Source organism: Arachis hypogaea, chromosome 9 (assembly GCF_003086295.3).
Source record: "Arachis hypogaea cultivar Tifrunner chromosome 9, arahy.Tifrunner.gnm2.J5K5, whole genome shotgun sequence".
In the NCBI taxonomy this organism is placed as follows: domain Eukaryota; kingdom Viridiplantae; phylum Streptophyta; class Magnoliopsida; order Fabales; family Fabaceae; genus Arachis; species Arachis hypogaea.
Window position 1 is genome coordinate 120,081,277 of NC_092044.1, and position 27,388 is coordinate 120,108,664.

General features: G+C 33.9%; 1 protein-coding gene, 1 long non-coding RNA gene and 1 pseudogene across 2 annotated transcripts; 1 reads left to right on the forward strand and 2 right to left on the reverse strand.

The window, feature by feature from the left end:
• Positions 1–3,732: 3,732 nt before the first annotated feature.
• Positions 3,733–4,376, reverse strand: LOC140175014 (uncharacterized). Its single transcript, XR_011865189.1, has 3 exons — positions 4,191–4,376; positions 4,046–4,100; positions 3,733–3,958 (listed from the first exon to the last, which is right to left on the reverse strand). It is a non-coding gene; the product is annotated as an uncharacterized lncRNA (long non-coding RNA).
• Positions 4,377–10,242: 5,866 nt separating this feature from the next.
• On the forward strand, positions 10,243–16,722 carry LOC112709654 (uncharacterized; annotated as a pseudogene).
• Positions 16,723–23,623: 6,901 nt separating this feature from the next.
• Positions 23,624–27,096, reverse strand: LOC112712699 (GEM-like protein 5). The gene is made up of 3 exons (XM_025765629.2): positions 25,947–27,096; positions 25,065–25,339; positions 23,624–24,434 (listed from the first exon to the last, which is right to left on the reverse strand). The coding sequence occupies exons 1-3, from the start codon at positions 26,263–26,265 to the stop codon at positions 24,219–24,221; spliced, it is 810 nt and encodes a 269-aa protein (XP_025621414.1). The 5' UTR covers positions 26,266–27,096; the 3' UTR covers positions 23,624–24,218.
• Between the last annotated feature and the right edge of the window lie 292 nt (positions 27,097–27,388).

Below are 27,388 nucleotides of genomic sequence, written 5' to 3' on the forward strand. Positions count from 1 at the left end.
CTTCTTTCCTTGGGAGTTGTTGTTGTTGGGCCTCCTAAAAGAGCTTCCTCTCTTGAAAGATGAACCTCTAGGTGCAAAGCTCTTCCCTCGGTTCTGTGGGAATGATCCCCTTTGACTCCCTTTCTCAGCGGTTGCCCTTTTTACACACTCTTCAGCAACCCTACACTTGTTCACCAATTCGGAGAAGGTCCTAATCTCCATTGGTCCCACTGAACTGAAAATATCACTCCGGAGTCCTCCTTCATACTTAACACACTTCCATTCCTCATAGTCCACCGGAGTCCCTTGGCACATACGAGAGAACCTGAACAGCTCCTCAAATTTGTCAGTATACTCTGATATGGACATAGTACCCTGCTTCAGCTGTAACAATTCAAGTTCCTTAGCCGTCCTAGCAGAAGTCGGAAAGTACTTCTTATAGAACTCTTCTTGGAAGACATTCCAAGTGATATAGTCATCACCCTGCTGTAGAAGACGTCGGATGCCTTGCCACCAATGCGATGCTTCACCGACAAGCATATAGGTAGCAAACTCGACACGCTGTCCTTCAGGCACCACTTGCGCTTGCAGCGCTCGCTCTATAGCCTGAAACCATGTATCAGCCTCAGTCGGGCTAGTAGTTCCCTTGAACTTAGGCGGATTAACCTTCAAAAAGTTTGCCAAGGTCATCGGACCCTGAACTCCACCTCCATCATTACCATGGTTGTTCATCTGTTGACCAAGAGCCTCAGCAGTGGCTTGCATAGCAGCAGCCATGTTCTCCAACGCAGCCATAAAGTTCACCGGGTCATTAGGGTTATTCTCCGGCGCACGAGCGTTCGTACAACCTCTCGCACTACCTCTACCGCGTCCACGAGGCGCCATCTGGTTCCTATACATACCAAACAATCGATATTAAGTTGATCAGTCTCAATATCGGAAGTCTAGTACTTCAAAGTCCCAAATGCATGCTCATGAACGTTTATGCCAATTATATCAAGCAGATATACTAACAGCACATAACACACACACAGAGAATGCACAGAAGCATAATCAGTCCATCCCTCAGGCTCTACAGGAACGAACTGCTCTGATACCATAATGTAACACCCTACCATACAGAGTCTTATGCTTAAGTCATAAGTCAAGATGGCAAGGTATTACGACCTCTAAAATAAAAACTTAGTACATATAGTAGTATGAATAATTGATTATAACTAGGAGCCTTTGTAGAAAAGGGGTAAACAAAAACCGCAACCTTAAAGCGCAACACTCCGATCGATAACGTAACGAAAAAGGATAATCCAACGCGTGATTATATATAAACAGAGGAGTGTCAAAAACAGGAATATCAAGACTCAAAATCCGGCTGCGAAGATAACCGGTCCGAGTATAACAATATATACATATGATAAAATAAGGAAAACCCCAAAGGAAACCCAAAGGGACACAAATACATCAAACCTATTCTCCAAAATCTCCCATAAGAGGAGTCATCACAGTTTGTATTATTCAATGGAGATAAAAGTATCTAAGCAAAACATATAAACCAAAACATAGCCCCGAGAGCAAAGGATCTTCGCAATAAAAGAAGTCTCCAGCATGCATCAGCGGGACGCCTCACGTCCTGCATCTGAAAACCACAAAATCCGCATGGGTGAGAACCAAAGGTCCCCAGCATGGTAACAGCTTCCACATATATAATACATAATAATGGAGGAAAGCCGAAGGAAATCCTAGAACTTCCTCCAGATAATATCCCAGCTTATAAACAAGCTAAACCATACAAGGCAACTGACTAAAGATTCTTCAGTCTAACTAATACTGCCCTTTCCAATTCCTTCAGACCTCCCAACCACCAGCAGGATATAATATAGCAAACACAGTTATATCAAACAAGGAATATACAAATAGGAGCAAGTAAGACATTTAGACAATTAGCAAGTTATATACAGTCAAATAGGCAATCTCAAACAATTCATATAGTATGCATATGATGAATGCCTGTCCCTAGTGGCTGATGATATCATCTTGTCGGTTATATAGCCAACCCGACAAGTCCTGGTCGCTAACCATTGGACTGTCCCTCTGTCGTGCATCCCCAAATTTGAGTTATACTCGTTATAAACTTGATCATAAACATGATCCATATACATCACCCTCATTGGTGAATATTTACGGGGGTTCGAGCTCATCCGGGCCTTTCACAGTGCCCGGCCACACTTACAACATAGGGTTAACAGAGCTTCGAGTCTCAACCTGGAGCACGTGGTGGCTAGCCACTGCTACTACCCAAGGAAACTCGTACTCAGATAGTGGAAGTGCAATTCCACAATTATCAATAATTCAGCATCAACATGCATGAATTCTCATCCATGGATCAACATCCATACCAGCCATTCCGGCTCACAGTTCAATCCAGAACCAGCCAATATTCATAGCATACACGGCTATTCCGGCTCATGGTTAAATCCATAACCAACCATTTCATTAACAATTATAGCCTCTCGGCCCATGGTATAACAAGCACTTCCTCCACCATCCTCCACATCTCACATAATCATCTTGATCCTCATTGATCATTCATATTTCCCTTGCTTCACTCGCAAGTTATCACATTCACTAGCCCCTTTTTAATAGCTAGGCATGCCATAATGATTTAAGACATAAATGGTGAGATCGGAGGCTTAGAAGTATGAGATTTGGCTTTTAAAACTCAAAAATCAACTTTGGGATGAAAACAGGGCCACGCGTACGCGCACTCCACGCGCACGCGCGGATGGCCTCAAAGACTTCATCGACGCGCAAGCGTCAAGCACGCCAACGCGTGGATTCAAAATTTGCCAATCGACGCGTACGCGTCTACCACGCGTACGCGTGGGTACTCTCGTGCCCCAGGCACAAAACTGGCACAGTTCTGGCATAACTCTCTGGAAAATGGCTGGGCATTGGGTGCAGCACAATCGGCGCGCCCGCGCACATCACGCTCACGCGTGGATGGCATTTTCGGGAAGAACGGCGCGCACGCGCCAAGTGCGCCCACGCGCAAGGGGTTATTCTGCTAAAAATTTTCTAAGTTAAAAGCTGCAGAATTCACCAATTTAAACCCCAATCTTCCAACGGACATAACTTTCTCATTTTAAATCGTTTTCCACCCGTTCTTCGAACGGCATGGACTTCCCGGATCCAATTTCATTTCTAAACAGATTTAACACAAAACGGAGATCCGTAGTCCAAGTTATGTCCCGTCAAAGTGTGCCCAAAAACCATGTTTTTCATAAAAACCACAAAGTGCCATTTTCAAACATGTCATTTTCAACTCTTTTCAAAACCAATCAAAACATGCCATTTTCATCCCTTTCTTTGAAATCAATCAAAACATATCAAATTCAACATCAAGCCTCCTCAACTCACACATTGACACTTTACCACAAATTACAAAATCACTATCTCATCATTTTAACCCACTTCACCCAAGTGGCTCAAACTCAAACATATTGACATATCATATACTCTTTCTCATGCCAATTCTCAACAACACCAATTCCAATAAATCATTATTGTACACCATCAATATCATACTCACCATCAACATGGTTCAACCCACAATTCAACCATAACCAATCATCAAGCATATATCACAACATGCATATTTCTCATACATCATACCACCAAGGCATCAATAATCATCATCACATATATGACCACATCATATATCTCAATCATTCAACAACATCAACCATTCAATGCCTATCTTAGGGCCTCTAGCCTAAGTATTTCCTACCACATTACATATTAGATACGGGAAACCGAAACCATACCTTAGCCGATTTTCCCAAGCTCCACCGGAGCACTTCTAAACCACTTATCCACAAGCTCTCAAGGCCTCAACACTTTCAAGAACAGATTTTGCACCACCAAACCCTTTCCAAGCTTTTCAAAATCACCAATCAAGCTCCAATATCCACACATACACAACCTAAGCCACAACCATCATACCCATACACAACATCTCAAACCCAAACATCATAAAACAACAAAAATACACTAGGGTTGAGAATCTTACCACACCCAAGGTCCAAGGAGACAAGATCAACCTTCTCCTTCAAGAGAGTTGGGCCCTATAACATCAAAGAACCCAAAATCTCAACATTTCACCCATAAAACTCGAAAATAGGGGCTGAGATTTCGAACAGCAAGGTGTGGCTTACCTCAAGATTGATTATATGGGTTTTGTAGAGCTCTCCGCGGTGAACGCGTGGCCGCAAACGGGGCGGCAATCGGAGCTCTAGATCAAAAGTTATGGTGATTTGAAGATCAAGTGAGAGAGAGAAGTTGAGAGAATGTTCTTCCCTTCCTCTCCACCATTTCAGCTTGTGTGTGTAACAAATGAGGAGAGAGAGTGCTGAAAACTAGGGTTTTGGTTAAGTTATGTTGGGCCAAGGGCCCACTTTGGGTCCAATTGGCCCGGTTTGGCCCGTTCGGTCCAATCTTGGTCCGAATTCTATAAAATTGGTACCAAAATTCTCGTCTCAGTCTTCTTTATCACATTTAGCCATAAAAATCACATTTTAGGCTTTCTAGAATAAATTCTCATTTATGGGTTAATTAGCCATTAATTAACCGGGTTTTACAATAGTAGTATGAATAATTGATTATAACTAGGAGCCTTTGTAGAAAAAGGGGTAAACAAAAAAAATCGCAACTCAAAGCGCAACACTCCGATCGATAACGTAACGAACAAGGATAACCAACGCGTGATTATATATATACAAAGGAGTGTCAAAAACAGGAATATCAAGACTCAAAATCCGGCTGCAAAGATAACCGGTCCGAGCATAACAATATATACATATGATAGAAATAAGGAAAACCCCAAAGGAAACCCAAAGGGACACAAATACATAAAACCTATTCTCCAAAATCTCCCATAAGAGGAGTCATCACAGTTTGTATTATTTAATGGAGATAAAAGTATCTAAGCAAAACATATAAACCAAAACATAAACCCCAAGAACAAGGAATCCTCGCAAATCTAGAAGTCTCCAGCGTGCCTCAGCGGGAAACCGTACGTCCTGCATCTGAAAACCACAAAATCCGCATGGGTGAGAACCAGAGGTCCCCAGCATGGTAACAGCTTCCACATATATAATACATAATAATGGACGAAAGCCGAAGGCAATCCTAGAACTTCCTCCAAATAATATCAAAGCTTATAAACAAGCTAAACTATAAAGGGCATCTGACTAAAGATACTTCAGTCTAACTAATACTTCCCTTTCCAATTCCTTCAGACCTCCCAACCACCAGCAGGAGTATAATATAGCAAACACAGTTATATCAAGCAAGAAATATTCAGTTAGGAACAAGTAAGGCATTTAGACAATTAGCAAGTAATATGCAGTCAAATAGGCAATCTCAAACAATTCATATAGTATGCATATGATGAATGCCTGTTCCTAGTGGCTGATGATATCATCTGTCGGTTATAGAGCCAACCCGACAAGTCCTGGTAGCTAACCATTGGACTGTCCCTCTGTCACACATCCCCAACTCGAGTTATACTCGTTATAAACTTGATCATAATCATGATCTATATCCATCACCCTCACTGGTGAATATTTACGGGGGCGAGCTCATCCGGGTCTTTCACAGTGCCCGGCCACACTTATGACATAGGGTCAAAAGAGCTTCGAGTCTCAACCTGGAGCACGTGGTGGCTAGCCACTGCTTCCTCCCAGGGAAACTCTCATCTCCAACAGTGGAAGTGCAACATTCACAATTCATTCAACAGCATATATGCATTTATACATGGCCATAATCATAGCTCCGCCGTAACACGGCAATAATCTAGCCATCCGGCTCACGGTTAAATCCATAACCAGCCAATCGGCATCACGGTTAAATTCATAACCAGCCAATATTCATAGCATACACAGCTATTCCGGCTCACGGTTCAATCCAGAACCAGCCAATTCATAAACAATTACGGCCCTCTGGCCAATGGCATAACAAGCACTTCCACCACCATCCTCCACATCTCACATAATCATCAATGATCCTCATTGATTATTCATTTTCCCTTGCTTCACTCGCAAGTTACCACATCCACTAGCTCCTTCTCTCATGGCTAGGCATATCATAATGATTTAAGATATAAGTGGTGAGATCGGAGGCTTAGAAGTATGAAATTTGGCTTTTAAAACTCAAAAATCAACTTTGGGATGAAAACAGGGCCACGCGCACGCGTGGACGGCCTCAAAAACTTATCGACGCGCAAGCGTCATGCACGCTAACGCGTGGGTTAAAAGTTTGCCAATCGACGCGTACGCGTCAACCACGCGTACGCGTGGGTGTTCTCGTGCCCCAGGCACAACACTAGCACAGTTCTGGCATAACTCTCTGGAAAGTGGCTGGGCGTTGGGTGCAGCACCACCGGCGCGCCCGCGCACATCACGCGCACGCGTGGATGGCATTTTCGGGAAGAACGGCGCGCACGCGCCAAGTGCGCCCACGCGCAAGGGGTCATTCTGCTAAAAATTTTCTAAGTTAAAAGCTGCAGAATTCACCAATTTAAACCCCAATCTTCCAACGGACATAACTTTCTCGTTTTAAATCGTTTTTCACCCGTTTTTCGAACGGCATGGACATCCCGGATCCAATTTTATTTCTAAATAGATTTGGTACAAAACAGAGATCCGTAGTCCAAGTTATGTCCCACCAAAGTATGCCCAAAAACCATGTTTTTCATAAAAACCACAAAGTGCCATTTGCAAACAAGCCATTTCCAACTCTTTTCAAAATCAATCAAAACATGCCATTTTTCATCCCTTTTCTTTAAAATCAATCAAAAATATATCAATTTCAACATCAAGCCCCCTCAACTCACACATTGAGATTTTACCACAAATTACAAAATCACTATCTCATCATTTTAACCCACTTCACCCAAGTGGCTCAAACTCAAACATATTGACATATCATATATTCTTCCTCATGCCAATTCCAACAACACCAATCCCAATAAATCATTATTGTACACAATCAACATCATACTCACCATAAACATGGTTCAACCCACAATTCAACCATAACCAATCATCAAGCATATATCACAACATGCATATTTCTCATACATCATACCATCAAGGCATCATTAATCATCATCACATATATGACCACATCATATATATCAACAATTCAACAACACCAACCATTCAATGCCTATCTTAGGGCCTCTAGCCTAAGTATTTCCTACCACATTACATATTAGATACGGGAAACCGAAACCATACCTTAGCCGATTTTTCCAAGCTCCACCGGAGCACTTCCAAATCACTTATCCACAAGCTCTCAAGGCCTCAACACCTCCAAGAACAGATTTTTTCACCACCAAACCCTTTCTAAGCTTTTCAAAATCACCAATCAAGCTCCAATATTCACATATACACAACCTAAGCCACAATCATCATACCCATACACAACATCTCAAAATCCAAACATCATAAAACAACAAAATTACACTAGGGTTGAGAATATTACCACACCCAAGGTCCAAGGAGACAAGATTAACCTCCTCCTTCAAGAGAGTTGGGTCCTATAACATCAAAGAACCCAAAATCTCAACATTTCACCCATGAAACTCGAAAATAAGGGCTTGGATTTCGAACAGAAACACGTGGCTTACCTCAAGATTGATTGTATGGGTTTTGAAGATCAAGTGAGAGAAAGAACTTGAGAGAGTGTTCTTCCCTCCATAGCCTCCATTTTCAGCATGTGAGTGTGTTTAGTGAGGAGAGAGAATGCTGAAAACTAGGGTTTTGGTTTAGTTATGTTGGGCTAAGGGCCCACTTTGGGTCCGTTTGGCCCGGTTTGGCCCGTTTGGTCCAATCTTGGCCCGAATTCTATAAAATTGGTACCGAAATTCTCGTCTCAGTCTCCTCTATCATATTTAGCCACAAAAATCACATTTTGGGCTTTCTAGAATAAATTCTCATTTATAGGCTAATTAGCCGTTAATTAACCGGGTTTTACAAAGGGCGATTAGATACCACAACCTTATGAAATTTGAAGTTTATATTAGAAAAAAATGAAATAGATCAAAATGAGAATGAAGGAGGTTATCAAAGTGAGATTTGAAACCTACTGGGTCAAAGTTCTCAGATTCTTTTATAGAGTAAAGAATAGGACGACAGTTACTTTTGGATGACCGATTTGGAGTAGCTTTGGGAATAGAACATCCTTGAGGATGAGAAGAAGATCGAGGAAGAGGAGACATGAGGAGTTCTTCCTCAGTCATTGGTTGCCCACCGGCCCGGAAGCCATGTGTCAGCATATTCCCATAGATGGCGCCAATGTTCATGACTAACCTAGAACAATGGATCCGTGACCTCGCAAGGTTGTTGTGCCTCCTGGTTCTAGGTCTTTGTGCAAACGACGGGGTGGAACCTTCAAAGACACTGTCCAAATCTAAATGAATCTTAAAGGGTTAAGGCTTAGAGTTTTTTGTGTGTCATACCTACGGGGAGTCCGAAAATTCCCTTATATGGATCGTGTTGTGATTTCGAGATCATCTTTATATGGGAAGATACGATTTCGTATCCAAACATGATTTGTGGAATGATTTTCGGCGGACTGAAAGGTCCTAAGTAATTGGGTCAAAGAAAATGATTTGGCCCAAAGACCGGATCCTTGTTGAGCCTCAATGGTTGAGAGATCAGGTCCCTAACATATTTAAAAAATATTAACCTCAACAAAAAATAAATAACAACTTTTTACTTTTTATATTATAATCACAAGACTTAAATATTAATCAAACTATAGATATAGATTTTTAAAAAGAAAATATCATTACTTTATGTAATAAGTTATCATACTTTAATTTGCATTCCTTAATTAGTATGCATAGATATGTATATTTAACATTTGTGTCATAATTTTCAGGTTAAATTTTAGCTTTGTCTCTAATATTTAAAATATTATATTTTTATTTCAAAACATTTTAAATGATTCAATATTATCTCTCTATTTAAAAATATTAATTTGAGATTAATTTTTTAAATAAAAAATTAATAAAATAAAAAATGTGAGATCTAATCACTATTAAATTAAAATAATGAGACTTACACATAATAAAAATTACAAATTTAATGGTGATGAATTTTTCGCTGTATTAATTTACAAACGGTGATATTACATGGTCAAGTTATTTTAGTATCTAAATTCAGCTAAGCTAGTCCATAGCTTATTAGAAAAAGAAAAAAAAGACTTAGTTGAATTTAATTACAAAAATAATTTGATCATCCATTTTTTATTTATAAATAACCTTATTTTAGAGATTTTTTTTCATGTCAATTTGGTCTTAGACCCTAGAGTTGCTCCATATTTATAGCCTAACTCATTGCTTCCCCATCTTCTAAAAGGTGCTTGTTAACTTGCAAATAGTCCTGAATTATTGAAAAAACAATCATTTTACCTGTGAATGTTCTTAACGCTGACAAAATTATCACATAAGAATAAAACTAAACTTATACTCATAAAAGATAAGATTTTTATGTCAAAAATATCCAACCCTTCAATTTTTGCTGACTTTTTAAAAAAATTAACTAAATTCTCTAAATTATCTCTACCATTTATCTTCAACTTCGACCACCTTTATCGTTTCTTTTTTATCCAAACTCCCAATTTTCATAATTTTTCATCTCTATCCCCACTATCTTAACCACTTGTAACACCATCACTACCACCAACGCTGCTCTCGCAACATAATCCACTTGAACTTGATTGATTTGGAATTGAAAAATCTAGTTCTAACTTTAAACAAAATTTGAAAAAAATTAAAATTTGTAACAAAAATTCGCAGTGACTCTTGCTTGGCCTGCGTGCACTCCCATTGAATATCACAAGCACCAAGATGCAGCTCAATGTACAAACCATGATGAAGGCAAAATCAAATAGCTTTTTCAGTACGTATCGCGTTCGAGCTGCAGGTGCTTTTGATATTCTCTCACTATCATATGCGAAAAGCCCATCTTTTCGATCGTTGCCTTTTCGCTAACATCGGAGCGCTATTGGGTGCACCATTCTTCAGCGATGAATCAAGCTTCTTGATGGAATGCTTTTATCGGTTCGCGAATTGATTTGATTCCTTGCGAGGATGAGGCTAGAGATGTCAATGGCGATGGCGAGAAGAGGACTAGAGAGGAGGATGGACGAGAAGCCTAAGGTGGTGGTGAAGGCCTTCAGCTTGGAGTTAGCGACGTGATGGTAGTGGTGGTGGATAAAGGTGTTTCTATGGTGACACTACATATTATGGTGGTGGATTTAGGTTTTGTCAGGAAGGGTTTGAGGGGGCACAGTGACATGGTTGGAGTTGTGGACGTTGGTGTTGACGATGGTAGTGTTAAGAGGTTGAGGATAAATGGCAGGAATAATTTACAGATTTTGGTCAACTTTTATTAAAAGTAAAAAAAAAATTTACAGATTTTTGTCACAAAAATCTCATCTTTCATAGATATAAGTTCAGTTTCATTTTTTTCTGGGTAGTTTGGTCAGCATTCAAGATATTTGTGATTAAAAATAATTTCTTTTTCAAATTATTTAAAAGTCCCAGCCAACTACAGCTAAACCCCCCCAAGTGTAATCAATCACCAGCCAATAGTCGATTGACCTGTGGACATTATCCTACCAATCAATCAACCATGGCCTACTATCCCGACCTACCACAGCAAGGCGACGATCACTAACCGATGGTCGTCTGATCGATCTTGTCTAATCGACCTTCAATCGATCAACCCTCTGCCGATGGTTGATCCCATGGCTCTTGTCCACCTCTGTCTGACAATCGGTTGACCGTCGCGTAACAAACTGATTGCCAACTGTTGTGTGACCGAGCAATCTCATTGGTCAACCCGGCACCCAACATCTGATTATTTGCGAACCGATAATCGTTTAACCAACTGCTTGCTATCTAAAGAACTTAACTTATCGATTTGTGGCCAACTCTGAATGATGTAGGATATAATATAAAAATAGGATAATTTTAAAAAATTTATTGGATCGATGATTAAAACAGGGGCCAAAGTTAAAAAAATAATAATAAAAGAAAAAATTAAAAGAAGAGTCGAGCCTATAAAATTTTGATCAAATAGAAATTTTAAAAAGTGACCCTTTTATCATTGGGTCATTTTTTTTTATCTTAATACGTAAGGTGATGGCCATGTGATAGATTGATTCTATTGATAGCTCTATCTAGAATTGTTAAAATGGACTAAATTTATAGGCCAGTTCATTTATCCGTTTAAACGGATAGTCTTTTGTCTCTAAAATTAGATCCGTTTAAATTTTTGACTAAACGAATAATTCATTTAATTTTTTTGCATTTCTCTAAAAAAAAGATTAGCACTAGAAAAATTCTATTTATTTGAGATTTTTGACCCAAAAGTATTTTTTTTTAACCAAAATATTCCTCTAAAAAACTTAAAAAGTAAACGGGTAAGTTTGTTTAATCCGTTAGATTAGCCATAAGCAATTTAAATTGAAAAATTATGGTATGAAAACAAAGTGAATTTAAACAGACCAGTCCGTATAATCCACAAACTTAAACAAGTCAACTCTAAAACAATATATCCAATATCATTAATCTTAACCTTTGACGCTAAAACAATATGTTATTTACATAAAAATATTAGAATTAAATAAGTTTAATTTACTCAAAAGTTAATACAAGAAGTGGCGAGTATCTCAAACCTATATTCCCTCTAAAATCATATTCTTAGAATACATGGGACTAGTAATAGAAAATGAAATGGCAGAATTTGTGAATAATAAGTTTCCTATATAAAATTTATCCATATAATTGTTTGCTTGACTTTTTTACAAAGTATATATACCTTACAGATGAGCCTAGCATTAAGGTATGATGATATATAAATCCCCATCTTGAATGTGTGTGGTGGGAAGAAGCTAAGCTAATAGATATGTGACAGACATGCCATATACACACATATATAATAGTTTTCTTTTCTCTAATTTCTGCCAAATTTGAAGACTGTTAATATGTTAACATCATTAAATAGAAGCTGGTGAGGGGTTTTCAAACAATTATTAGATGTACAATATTATTCCGATTGCTAGTGTAGATATCTTGGGTGGGTTGATGATCCAATAATAATTGACATTTAGCTACCGCAACAGGTGTCTGGTTTCAGTGTCCAAAATTTTCTTGCAAGAGTTTTAATTCTTTTTCCTAAATTTAGTTGTGGGGGCTGCTGGTTGGAGAGAAAATCCCAACTAATTGGAAAACATACAACGACCATTGAAATGCACTACTTATTTATTATATGTATCTAAATCAATTATTAACTATGTCACATAAATAATGCACTTATTCTACTCACCCAAAAAAATTGTATTTTCTACACGTATCATTTTTGGTTGATGTAAGGTGTATACAATTATAGTGTTTGCTATGATACGATGATATATTCATATGTACCCATATTTTTAAAATATGGATAAATAATAACAATCTACGTGGAATTTATTTCCACATCAACATTTAATTTTTGTTTTTTAAATATATATTATATCACAACTTTTATTAATACACCATTTTAATTAAATAAAAATAAAAAAAAATATTTTTTATTTAATTTTATAAAAAGTCTTGAACATCATTCTTTTATTTGATTAGACAAAAATATCCTTTTAAATTAACGAAATTTTAGAATTCAATTAATTCTAATTTTATAATTTCAAATAATTTAAACAACAAAACAAAAACATATTAAAAAAACAAAAAATCAAAATTTCTTCATCTTCTCCAATTTTTCTAATCATTCATGCTCCCTCTAAGCAAAACATATCAAAAAAACAAAAAATCAATCGTTCTTCATCTTCTCCAATTACCCCTCTAAAGCAAAACAGTGAAAATCCCAAACCAAAACCTAGGTTCTTCGTCGTTGCCGTCCCAAACAATGCTTCTTCTTCTTTTGCAACAACCGCCACTAACAACAACAACAATAATCTCCTTCATGATCCATCCCAGTTGTAAATAACACTACTAATCTTGCTGTATCTTCATCAATGCCCAAACAACAGGACCTCAACGGTAGCGGTGTCGGTGGCGGAGGTGGTCATCATCACTTCGACATATCCAGTTTGCTCGCGAAGAAACCGGCAGCGGCGAAGAAAGATAGGCACAATAAGATTTACACCGCTCAGGAGCCGAGGTACCGAAGGGTGAGGCTATCGATCGAGATCGCGCGCAAGTTTTTTGATCTCCAAGACATGCTAGGGTTTGATAAGGCCAACAACATGCTCGACTAGCTCTTCACCAAGTCCAAGAAAGCCATTAAGGAGCTTGCCAGGAGCAAGAACCACAGCGCCAGTGACAAAGCCGAAGCCGAAGCCGGTGCCAATAACAAGAGTTTCGCCTCGTCCTCTAACTGCGACGAAGATGACTTTGAAGTGCTTTCTAGAAACAACCACCACCGCCACCAACAACAAGGGTTAGTTTGGTCTTTATAATCCGCCAATATTTAATTTAAATCAGCCAAAGAAGAAGAAGCATTGTTTGGGACGGCAACGGCAAAGAACTTAGGGTTTTGATTTGGGACTTTCACTGTTTTGTTTGGGTAATTGGAGAAGATAAAGAACGATCGATTTTTTGTTTCTTTGATATATTTTATTTAGAGGGGGCACGAATGATTAGAAAAATTGGAGAAGATGAAGAAATTTTTATTTTTTGTTTTTTAAATATGTTTTTGTTTTGTTGTTTAAATTATTTGAAATTATAAAATTAGGATTAATTGAATTCTAAAATTTTGTTAATTTAAAAGGATATTTTTGTCTAATCAAATAAAAGAAGGATGTTTAAGACTTTTTATAAAATTAAATAAAAATTATTTTTTTATTTTTATTTAATTAAATGAATGTATTAGTAAAAGTGGTGATATAATATATATTTAAAAAACAAAAATCAAATGTTGATATGGAAAATAAATTCTACATAACTTGTTATTATTTGTCTATATTTTAAATGTATCGGTACGTATGAATTTATCATCATACCATAACAAACACCTACAATTATTTACTATTTGAACTATCAATGATAATCTACTGTTTTAGAATAATTTTGCAGCAATCAAATCATACGGGCCAAACTATACTATATACGAGAATTTTCTTTATTTTTCGTTTTTACTAAAAAATCCATGCTCAAAATCAAATCTAACATATATAAGATGATAACACGTTCTTCTTTTTTCTTTTTTTTTTCCGAATTAAGTCAATCTTTTTATTGGACTATGCTATTATCGAAAATTCATCTAATGTAAGAAGGGTATTAACTATTAAGTTCTCTAATAAAAATAAAAAAAATACTGTAAAAAATCTAAAAAGAGAAAAAGAAACTTAAACGAGGCAAAGTTTCTGTAATTTTATTTGGTAATAACTACTTATTAAAAATTAAGATAATATTTTCTATTACTTTTTTAAAGACTATCCAACATTAATTTTAGAATAAACACTAAATTTGATCTTTATTTGTTTTGCTGAAGGACAACGTCATTTTTTTCTAAAAAATATATTTTAACTTTTAACAAAATCATTTTAAAATAATACAATTTTTCTATTAAAACTTCGTTAAATAATAATAAAAATAAGCATTACAAGGATAGAATTTATTTGTAATTTAAAAAGAGGAGAGGGTTTAGAATTCTTTTTAAAAATAAAAGTAATTACTATTGAAATTATCACTGTCTTTTTTATCATTATCGTTATAATTTTTATCTCTACTATTTTAATTGTGTAATTATATTTCTTTTTATTAGTAAATATCTAATTCGGTCTTGTTTATTTTTAGAAAGGACAAGATGATTTTTATCTGAAAAAGAGATATTTTGGCTCTCAATCTCTTTATTTTGGGAGAATATGACCTTTCTGTTAAAAAATTTATTAAATAATAATTACAATTACTTTTATAGGATTTTATTTATATTTTGTGAGAAATTTTAAATCCTACAAAATTCTTTTTTACCATATGATCAACTATCACCATTATTACCACCACATACTTCATTCTTATTATTATCAATTCTATCTCTATTATTTTTATTGTAGAACCATACGTTATTATCACCGTTATCTCCTCTGTTATCATCATCGCCAATATCAATACCATCAATATTAATATTCTCTTCTCTTATTTATTATTCGATGTTAATTTTTTCTTTAAAAAAACTTCGTACTGTAATTTTTTTTCTCATATTATTTTCAACAATGGCCTTTCTCTATTTATTAACCACCACAAGTGAAAAATTTTTTAAAAATAAATTTATTAATAATTTGTAACACCCACAAATTACATATAAGATTTCCATGAAACAAATTTTCGTATTTATTTAATAAATATTTTAACAGATGGGTGATATTATCTCAAAATAAAAAAATTAAAAACTAAAGTGTCTTTTTTTTATATATAAAAATTATCTTGTGTGATGCTATTTTTTTCAAAAGATTTTCGTACTTGAATTACTTTTTCTTTTTATGACATTCTCTTAACAATAGTTTTTCTCTAGTTAACTATCACTAATAAAAAAAATTCAAAAATAAATTTACTAATAATTTTTGAAAATTTAAAATCTACACATTACAAATAAGTTCTTTCCACAAAATTATTTTTTTTTATTATTTAATAAAATTTTTAATAAAAATTTATATTATCCTAAAATAATTTTATTAAAAACTAAATTTATTTTTTTATTTAAAAAGAAATCATTTTATCTTTTAAAAAAATAAACAGAAACCAAATTGAGCGTTTGTTTCTAATTTTATAGTTGTAAAAATTTACATGGCCCAACTCTTCCAACAAGAATAATCTATATATGCCTCTGACACTTTGGTCCTAGTAATTCAAAAAGACAACTATTTAAATGAAAATAGTAAAAATATTTTTTTATAAAAATATTTTATTTAAAAGTGTAATTTATTTATTTAATTATATTTTAAATAAAAATAATATTTTATAAATATTAAAATTTGATCATATAATTTATTATCTAAAAATTAAAAATAAATATTTTTATATAAAAATAATTATAAAATTTTTATTATAGTATTTTATTATTTAAAAAATATTTTTTGGGGAGAGGATAGGAAAACAAAATCCTTACAACACGATGTAAACATCCATATAAACTCGGATCAATTTATGTAAAATGAGAAACACATCGAAATTGTTATCACTTTCAATTTATTTTAAATGAGGCTATGTCATGAAAGGAGACCTGAGAGTGTGAGATGAGCATGCACTAAATAATCAGCATCGATCCTATTTATGAGTTATATATATATATATATATATATATATATATATATATATATAGAGAGAGAGAGAGAGAGAGAGAGAAAATTTTAAGTGTATCAAAAATATCAATATTTCAATTATTTTAATTGTCAATCTAAATTATAAAAATATACATAATATATATTAATTAAAATTAACAATTAAAATAATTAAAATATTCATGTTTTTGATATATTTAAAATTTTTTCATATATATATACGCCGAAACTGAGATAAATTTAATTCGATTTAATGGATACATATCTACTAAGAATGTCTTGTGAATCAGGTTTCTGATAAGGACAGATCACGTGCTCTCATCTGCTCTTCAGACATGTGAGATCTTCCCAATTGGAGTCGCATTTAGACTGGGAAAGACATTGAAATCATAGAGAGGAACATATAATATAAAATAATAATTAAAAATATAGAGTTTTAATTAAAGTCAATATACAAATTGACACCTTAACAATCGTTATATGGCGTAAAAAGAACAGAAAATTTTTAAGTATATCGATGCACCGATATTTTAGTAATTTTTAATTATTAATTTTAATTATATATATTATATATTTTTTATAATTAAAATTAATAATTAAAAAAAAGTATTTTGTTAATTTTTTTTAAATTTATTTTTTTAGTAGAAAGCAATAATCTTTTTAGCAAATTAAAATACATCATATAAAAGAATAATTTTAGAAGAAAATTCAAAATATAACATTTTTTTTCATATTGCCCACCCCCAGTTTTAAAGGTTGAATTATGTATTTTATATCATAAAATTATTTATTTTAAAAATTTAACATAATAAATAAAGATACATAAAATAATAAATAGAGATATACAGTAAACGAGAAAACACTTTAGTAATATATGGAGTACATAGGATGTATTTTTATGTATGATTGTATTGTTTGATTGAGATCTTATTTTGATTAAACAGTTTTGATATGCTGTTTGTAACTCCTACTCCTATTATTGGATCGAGACTTAAACTACTAATTAAAAAATAATTATTCTAATACGTATTTTTATATAAGAGTTTCTTTTTTATTCATGTTTAAATAATTTTTTAAAATTAGTAAAAGTTAAAGTCTATATTTTTTTTATAAAAATTTTAATATTGTATTATAAAACTACTTTGAATTAATAGATAAAATATTTAAATAATTATATCACTAATATAAAAAAAATTGGAAAATTAGAGCCAAAAATTTTGGATATGAAAATTTTTTGTGTTATTCACAAATATAAAATTGAGAGGTGTTGAACCAAAGTTTGCGTGCTAAAGAGTAATTCGAATCAGCCTGATTTGAATTGTTGTGTGTGTAATTTGAATCAGGTTGATTCGAATTAGTGGGTATGTGCGTGTGTATAGTTTGAATCAAATTGATTCGAATTATATGTAAATGGGATTTGAATTAAGCTGGTTCGAACTATATAGAAACGTGCTTTGGTTGATTTATAAACCAGATTTTGGTTTGGTAGATTTGTATAAAATTTGTCTCTCCTTGACTTAATATAGTGATTTACCCTAATATTAATACATTTCTATTAGTGTGAGATATTGATGTGGTGAATATTATTACTAAAGTTATTTATTTACACATCTTTATTTTATATTTAGTACATCTTATTTATTTATTTTACAACACGTTATCAGCACGAGACTCTGATCAAATTTTTGAAAGACTCAGGTAATAAATTTTCATTATGTCAAAGCTCTCTCATCTTGAATTTAATGCTCTTGATATATCTAGAAACAATTATTTATCATTGATAATAGATGCTGAAATCCATCTTGATTTAATGGATCTTGGAGATAACATTAATGCTGAAAATAATACATTCTAAAAGGATAAAATCAAAGTCATGATTTTTTTTCGTCGTTATCTTGACGAAAGATTGAAAAATGAATATTTTACATTAAAAGATCCTGCAGATCTATGGAAAGATCTTGTAGAAAGGTATAATCATCAAAAAACGGTGATACTTCCTTAAACCCGATATGAATGGACGCACTTGCGTCTATAGGATTTTAAATCCATAAATGAATATAATTCAACAATGTTTCGAATCACGTCACGAATGAAATTATGTGGGAAAAGGATAACTGATAATGATATGTTAGAGAAAATTTTCTCGACCTTCCATGTCTCAAATGTGCTCCTGCAGCAGCAGTATCGAGAAAAATGATTTACAAAATATTCTAAGTTAATTTCTTACCTTCTTGTTGCTAAATACAACAATGAATTGCTATTAAAAAATCATGAAGCGCGCCCAATTGGCGCCGCCCCATTTCCTGAAGCAAATGCGGCAAATCATTACCCTAGAAGAGGTAAATGACATGATTTTAGTAACAAGAAAAATCATGGAAAGAAAATGAATTATGTTCACAAGAAAGGATCTCACCAGAAGTGGGATAAAGAAAGAATCTCTGGACAAAATAAATCAACAGAGGAAAGTGTTTCGGTTGTGGTAGAAAGGGTCATTGGTCACGTACCTGTCGTACCCCGAGGCACCTAGTCGATCTTTGTCAAGCATCTTTGAAAAAGGATGACAAAGGAAAGGAAATAAATTTTGTTTCAAATGATGCTGAAAATTACACCACTCATTCTGATGTATCTGATTTTTTTGAAGATTCTAAAGGAAATATTTGTCATTTGATCAATGATAGAATAGTTTAATACGTGAGATTGTTAAGTATTCATGTAAATAAATAATGTAAAAAACTTATTGTTAAGTTTTTTTTTATGCATCTAAATTTTAAATATGATGTATAATAAAATATTTATGAATTTCAAAATTTCTAAATACGCCAAGATGGTAATAATAAACTTTTTAGTATATTCTATACTTAGAAAAGTATTTTCAATCAAGAAAATAATTTTACTGCGTAAATATTTATACTCATATTAATATTATTTGTCTTTGAAGAAATGGCAATGATATGTTTTGTGGATAGTGCAAGTTTGCACACTATTCTCAAAAGTGATATATATTTTACCCATCTTGTACCAAAAGAAGAATATGTTAACACTGTTATTGGCTCGGGCAATGTGATAGAAGGCTCCGAAAGAGCTATAATTTTGTTTTCTGGAGGAACAAAATTCATAATAAATAATGCACTATTATCTACCAAATCTCTAAGGAACTTGTTGAGTTTCAAAAATGTTCGCCGAAATGTATATCATATTGAAACAATGAATGAGGAAAAGCATGAGTACTTATGTTTCACAACTCATGATTTAAATAAAAAGGTTATATTAGAAAAGTTACCCTCCCTTTCATTTGGGTTATATTATACCAAGATTAGTGCAATTGAATCACATGCCATTGTAAACCAGAAGTTTACTAGCCCAAATAAATTCATAACTTGGCATGATCGATTGGGTCATCCGGAAAAAACCATGATGTGGAGAATTATTGAAAACTCCCATGGACATTCACTAAAGAACCAGAAGATTCTTAAATCTAGTGAATTTTGTTGTGCTGCATGTTTTCAGGAAAAGTTAATTTTAAGGCCATCATAGTAAAGATTGGATTTGAGTCCCCTGAATTCCTAGAAAGGATTCAAGGCGATATATGTGGACTTATTCATCCACCGTGTGGATCTTTTAGATATTTTATGGTCCTAATAGAGGCATCTTCGAGATGGTCACATGTGTGCTTATTGTCTTCTTGCAACCTGGCGTTTGCGAGATTACTTGCTCAAATTATTTGATTAAAAGCACAATTTTCAGAAAATCCAATTAAAGCAATTCGGCTTGATAATGCTAGTGAATTCACTTCCCAAGCCTTTGATGCTTATTTTATGGCTAATGGAATAAGTGTTGAACATCCAGTAGCTCATGTTCACACACAAATGGGTTAGCAGAATCACTTATTAAACGCCTCCAATTAATTGATAGACCCTTACTTATGAGAACAAATCTCCTAACTTCGGCTTGGGGACATGCTATTTTACATGTCGTAGCACTTATTCGTTTGAGGCCAATAAGTTACCATCAGTTCTCTCCTATGCAAATAGCTTTTGGCCAGCAATCAAATGTTTCTCATTTAAGGATATTCGGGTGTACGATATATGTTCCCATTGCACCACCTTCTCGCACCAAAATAGACCCCAAAGAAAATTGAGGATATATGTTGGATATGATTCTCCCTCTATAGTGAGGTATCTTGAGATACAAATTAAGGATGTATTTAAAGCTCGATTTGCGGATTGTCATTTTGATGAATCAAATATTTCCAACATTAGGGGGGAGAGAATAAGCTTCCTGAAAAGGAACTTAATTGGAATGCATCATCATTGATGCATTTGGATCCTCGATCAGGACAATGTGAACTAGAAGTTCAAAAGATTATACATTTGCAAAGGATAGCAAATGAATTGCCTGATGCATTTTCTGATACAAAGAGGATTACTAAATCCTATATATCGGCTGAAAATACTCCAATTCAAGTTGATGTCCCAGTCAGACAAATTGCCACCAAAGCGAATTCATGCCAGAAGCGTGGCAGGTCTGTCGGTTCCAAAGACAAAAATCTTTGAAAAAAAAGAGGTAAATATTATTCCTGTTGAAAAAGACACTGTAAAGACACATGCAGTTGTCCAAAATTCTAATATAGTTTTAATGCCAGAAGATGTTCAGGTACCTGAAAATTGTGAAAATGACGAGAACTCGATAAAGTATGTCTTCACAGGAGAGAAATGGGACTGAAATAAGACAATTGTCAATGAAATATTTTCATATAGTGTGGCATTAAATATCATGCATGAAAGTAAGGATCTTGATCCAAGATCAGTTGAAGAATGTCAATAAAAAAATTATTGGCCAAAATGGAAAGAAGTTATAAAGACTGAGTTAGACTCACTTGCAAAACGTGAAATCTTTGGACCTGTAGTCCGTACATCAGAAGATGTAAAACCTGTTGGATACCGATGGGTATTTGTGAGAAAACGAAATGAGAAAAATGAAGTTGTACGCTACAAAGCTCAACTTGTAGCACAAGATTTTTCACAAAGGCCCGGTATAGATTATGAAGAAACATATTCCCCTGTAGTGGATGCAATAACATTGCGTTATTTGGTTAGTTTATCCACATATCATAATCTACATATACATTTAATGGATGTGGTAACATCCTACTTATACGGCTCATTAGATCGTGATATCTATATGAAAGTTCCTAAAGGACTAAAGATATCTAAACCATCCAATGAATATTCACATGGATTATACTCAGTCAAATTGTAAAGATCTTTATATGGTCTAAAGCAATCTGGACGAATGTGGTATAATTGTCTTATTGAGTATCTGACCAAAAATGGTTTTAAGAATGATGTTATCTACCCATGTGTTTTCATAAAGAAATCTACATTTGGATTCATTATAATTACTGTGTACGTTGATGGTTTAAATATCATTGGAACTCCTGAAAAGATTTCAACAATTATAAAAACTCTAAAAGAAGAATTTGAGATAAAAGATCTTGGAAAGACTAAATTTTGCCTCGACCTGCAGATCGAGCATACAAAGAATGGGATCTGTGTTCATCAAATAATATACACAGAAAAGATATTGAAAAGATTTTATATGAATAAATCACATCCATTAAGTACCCCAATAATCGTAAGGTCTTTGGATGTGGAAAATAATCAATTCCGTCTTAAAGAAGAGAATGAAGATATCATTGGTCCCGAAGTACCATATCTTAGTGCCATTGGAGCGCTAATGTATCTTATTAATAATACACGATCCGATATATCATTTGCTGTGAATTTACTAGCAATGTATAGTTCCTTTCCAACCAGAAGACATTGGAATGGAATCAAACAAATCTTTTGATATCTTCATAGAACGGTTGATATGAGACTGTTTTACCCATATGGATCCAAGTCACAATTAGTTGGCTATGCTGACGCTGAATACTTGTCTGATCCACACAAAGGGATATCTCAAACAGGATACCTGTTCACATATGGTGGTACATCCAAATCATAAAAGTCCACGAAACAGACGATAGCAGCAACCTCCTCTAATCATGCTGAAATACTAGCGATACATGAAACAAGTCACGAGTATTTTTGGCTCAAGAGTTTGATCCAATATATTCTGTCATCATGTGGACTAATTAACCATAAGATAGCTCCAACTTAAGGGTGGATACATTAAAGGTGACAGAACAAAGCATATTTCTCCCAAATTCTTCTTCACTCATAATCCTTAAAATCAAGGGACAATTGATGTCCAACAAATCCACTCAAGTGACAATTTGGTAACTTATTCATAAAGTCACTTCCAAAATCCTCCTTTAAAAAATTGGTACATCAGATTGGGATGCGCCGATTTCGAGATGTTAAATGATGTCGACAAGAGGGGGAGACTGTACTCTTTTTTCCTTGGTCACTTTTTTTCCATTGGATTTTTCTTGACAAGGTTTTTAATAAAGCAATCCCCATCACAAAAAAAATTTGTACTCTTTTTCCTTCACTAAATTTTTTTTCATTGATTTTTTTTTAGTAAAATTTTAATGAGGCATAATCCTAAATAGACATCCAATAAAAAGTGTTGTGATAAGAATGGAATATGGATGCCCATTTCCTATGAACACTTATATTCTCAAGAAAAAAATACATTAAAAAAGTATTAAAGAAATTTGAAAATATAAACACTATAATATTATAAATTCTATTATAAATACTTTTTAATATATATAAGTTAAAAACATTAAAAAAAATTTAATTAAAATTTATTAAAAATTTTAAAATTTTTTATTATTATATTTTTTAAATATGTCTTTACGACACGAATGGACTAAATCCTATAAATTTTACTATGAAAAATGGAATTTCTATCATCTTGTATGTTAAATTTAATTACGTGAAGATATATATTACTTCATATGTATGAAAATTAACTTTATTAAATGACATGAGCAGTAGTATTAAATCAAAGCGTAAATAGCTAAGGGGGAAAAAATGGCATGTAATTAATGAGCAACCCACAGCTAAAATATAAAGAAAAAAAAATTTCAATGTATAAATATTTTTTTGGTTTCTACTATGTTCTCTAATTTAGTAAATTAAAGATTAATTTACATAAATCTAAATTTTATTTAAGAATTCGTAATTAATTAATGAGATACACCCCAATTTTATTTAAGAATTCGTAATTAATTAATGAGATACATAACTCCTAATATTTGTTTAAATAAAAATAACTATTTAATTAATTTAAATTAATTTAGTTTTATTTTCTATGATACCTCCCAATCCAATAAGCCAAGCCATGAGGGATTAAAATTTTATTTAAAATTAATCGCTGACCAATAAATAAATGAGTAGTGCTAAGGAGCCAATGGCCTAAACGTACAATGTGTACAATGGGCTAAATCTTTAGTTTATGAATAAAATGAACATCACCTATACTATTCAGAATAACCATCCGGATACCAGTGATAACCATCTAGATATCAGGGATAATAAACATCTCATGTTATAAAAATACCATGTTTTGAAACAACTCATCCCAAAAACGTAACCTAATAGAACAATGTAACACTAATAATCATATCTCTAATACTTTCTAAACCTTCATTGTACACATTGTACGCTTAGGTCATTGCCTCCCTATACTTTCTCTAAATAAATACATACACAAGTTAGATCCATATGACCAACATAATAGATCTTCTAAAACATAAACAGAAAAACCTAGCATCCACAAATTAAAAGTTGGCCTTAAATCTCGCTTTGGTTTGGGTCTGGAAACTATTCATCTAGTATATATAAATCCAACATTAATAGCTGCAAGAAAATACATTAATGAACACAACTCGCACAGGGAAAACAGATTTCATGCAGCGATGAAATGGAAATCGGTGCTCAGGAACTGGAACTGGTGGGTGGAACCGCTATTCCTGGCACAGTAAAATTTGACAAAGCTTCTGAAAGATGCTTATTTGCCTTGTCAAAATTAACAAAACCCATGAACCAAAAATCATGTCCATCCACAGTAACAATCTGAATGTACTTCTCTGATGGGTTCTCCCTCATGATCACTGGGTTCGCTGCTCCAATCTTCCCCAAAGGCACCATTACCTGTTACAAAGTAACATCCTAAGTGACGATGTTTCAACATTTGAACACTGAGTATCATCTAAAAGTTAAAAAACAGAGTTTTTAAGAGCTGAAATGGATGCCATAACAAAATCTAAACATACAATGATATACAAGTTCATAAAATAATGCTTTTCATTTATACTAATCAAACTGCACACTTATTTAAAACAAAATCATATTTGTATAGGTGTTGTATTTTTGTGCACTCAATTTAATCTATTACAGTACAATGTGATCTCCCATAAGTTAACCCTTTTTCTATCTTCTTCACCCGTTAGATTCAATAGATGTTTCAATTGTACACCTATTTAGATGGTAGGTTGCGACTAATCTACTATAATTGTTGCTACATTATGGTAAAAATTTGCGTACAGTTGTTTTTTACATGAAGTTGATAGTTAATAATCATTATATAACAATTTAGTCAAATATGTCAAATCATCTAGTAATTTTTAACTATCAACTTCACATGAAAGAATTTCATGACTTTTTTCCTTGCATTATTGCTTTCCATATAAAAACTTGGGTGTTTTCATTTCCTTTTGAACAATTCTTTCTGGTGTTATAATTGCAATTATAGATTTAAGAAAGAAAAATAGAGATTGGCACCTTGTAGTAGCTCCAAGTTTGCTGGCCAGAGGGTGCAGTGAAAGACAAAGGGTGATCGCTGCAAAAGGCGACATGAACATCTGAGAGATAAAGTGTTCCAGCAACAGGGCCTGTTGATGTTGAGAGGTAACAGGCAAAGGTTTTCTTAAGCTTCTCATTTGGATATGTTGTGAATGTCTGCTTGTACAGTGACTCAAATCCACCTTCTGATATTGCTTTCACCGTCAGGTTCATCTTCCCCAGTGCAGCCGAGGATACTGATGGGCTTGTTCTGACTGCAAAATATCGAAAATAGATCCTCTCAATTTTTAGCGTCCGAACAAAAAAATCAAATGATAAATATTATAATTACAGAATAACAATTATAGTCGATTGGAATGATATTTGATACTCATGATATGATTGACTAGTGTTTAATCACGGTAACCAAGTGATATGCACTTCTCCTCATCTGAAGAAGTTGATAATTAAAAACATTATAATTTAGTTAACCATATCAAAATAACTCTTAACGGTCAACTTTAAGGAAAAAAAAAAAAACTATGCGTGAATTTTCACCCCATGTAATTCTAAACATTAATATGACAACATTTTCACAACTAAATTGTAGCAAAATATATGATTTGGAGCATTTTATTAACATAAATTATACGATGATCAATACATATAAAATATTAAGTAAAAGCATAAAAAAATTTAAGTAAATCCAATCTGTGTTGACTACTAAAGACACAAGTAATAACTTAATTCTTTAACAGAGAAATTTACAGAAGTACAAATTTTTTCCTCTCAAATACTAATTAATTTCATCTTTTATAACTAGCACATCAATTTGAGAAAAAAGAAAGAAAAATGAAAGAGAGAAGGAAAGAAGAAACTAACGGTTGTGCCAGATGTTGTTGGCAGCAAGTTCAGCCTTCTTACTCCAAGAATCGAACATGTTGAGGATGGATTCCATGGGGCTGGTACTTGGAGGCTTGTCAAGGGGGCTATGTTGAACATATGGATGCTGCTGATGGTAGTACTGAACTCCAGGCTCTTCACTTGGTGCACCCTCCACTGCTGCTTTCTTGTTGTCTGGGTGGCTACTTGGCACTGCTGGCTTCCCCATTATGTGCGTCTCCCACTTCGGTACAGATGGAGATGATGAAGACGATGCTGCAGATTGATCGTTCTGGTGGTTGTTGTTGGCGGTGCTCATGTTGAGAAGAAACTATAAGGAACGTTTACAGAGGAGAGGAAGAAAATCTCATATTTATATTATTATTATTATTATTACGCGCTTCGCTTAAAGAGTATTCGAGAAGGTAATGGTGTGGATCCGTTATTAAGGTTGCTTAATCGCGTATAATGTGACATGGTTAATATTATTAATTTATTATGCTTAATTTTTTATTCAACACTTGGCAGCTAATTTGCTGGACCCACGGAAATGAACATATCTAGTTTGTCATCCTCCATTTTCTCACAACAACAAGTGGCAAGTACCAGTCGCATCGTCATTGTCGCGGAGACCAAACTTGCTGGGGAGTCTTTCTCTGCTCCGACACTATTTTTTTATTTTGACCGTTTTCTTCTTCTTTAACAAGAACGAAATCAGTCACCAAAAAAAAACAAGAACGAAATCAGAGTGACCCGAAGGATATGGTGATCTCCCTTTCCTGCTCTTCATAGCTGATCAAACGAACGGTGATGGTGGCCCGAGCGTTTCCGAGGCCCAAAACCAACTTGACTTCCCGGGGCCAGGGAAAGGATCTCAGCCCAAAGCATCCACGTCAGCAGCACCTGAAATTGAGTCGAAGCCCAGGCCCAAAATAGATCTCGTCTGCGCTGAGATTGTGTAACGCGCACTCGTCCGCGAGTACGTATTTCTGTTCCCCTGGAACGTCGAAGACCAATAACGCGCTCATTTTCAGCGATAGCACTTCCGAGCAAATCGCCAATCCCATCAAAACAACAAGCTTCCATCGTGTTCGTGCCTGATCGCTTGTACCCACAGTAGCTGCATCCTCTGATTTTCGGATTGAAATCTAATCAATCTAGGTTGGTCCATTGTTTAGTTTATTAGTTAGCGTATTGGAATACTGATCTGCGCAATAAAATAATTTATTAATTAATAACAAATTTTTAAATAAAACTTAAATTTATAACGGATTAGTTTTTAAATTGTCGAATTAAAAATACATTGAAAAATCTAAAAGAAAAAAATTCTTTCTATGTAACTTTGATGTTATTCTAATATTAATATTGTGATTTAATTTTGGTAAATTATTTCATACCAATAAATATTTAGATACTCTATTTATATTTTAACAATTATAAAA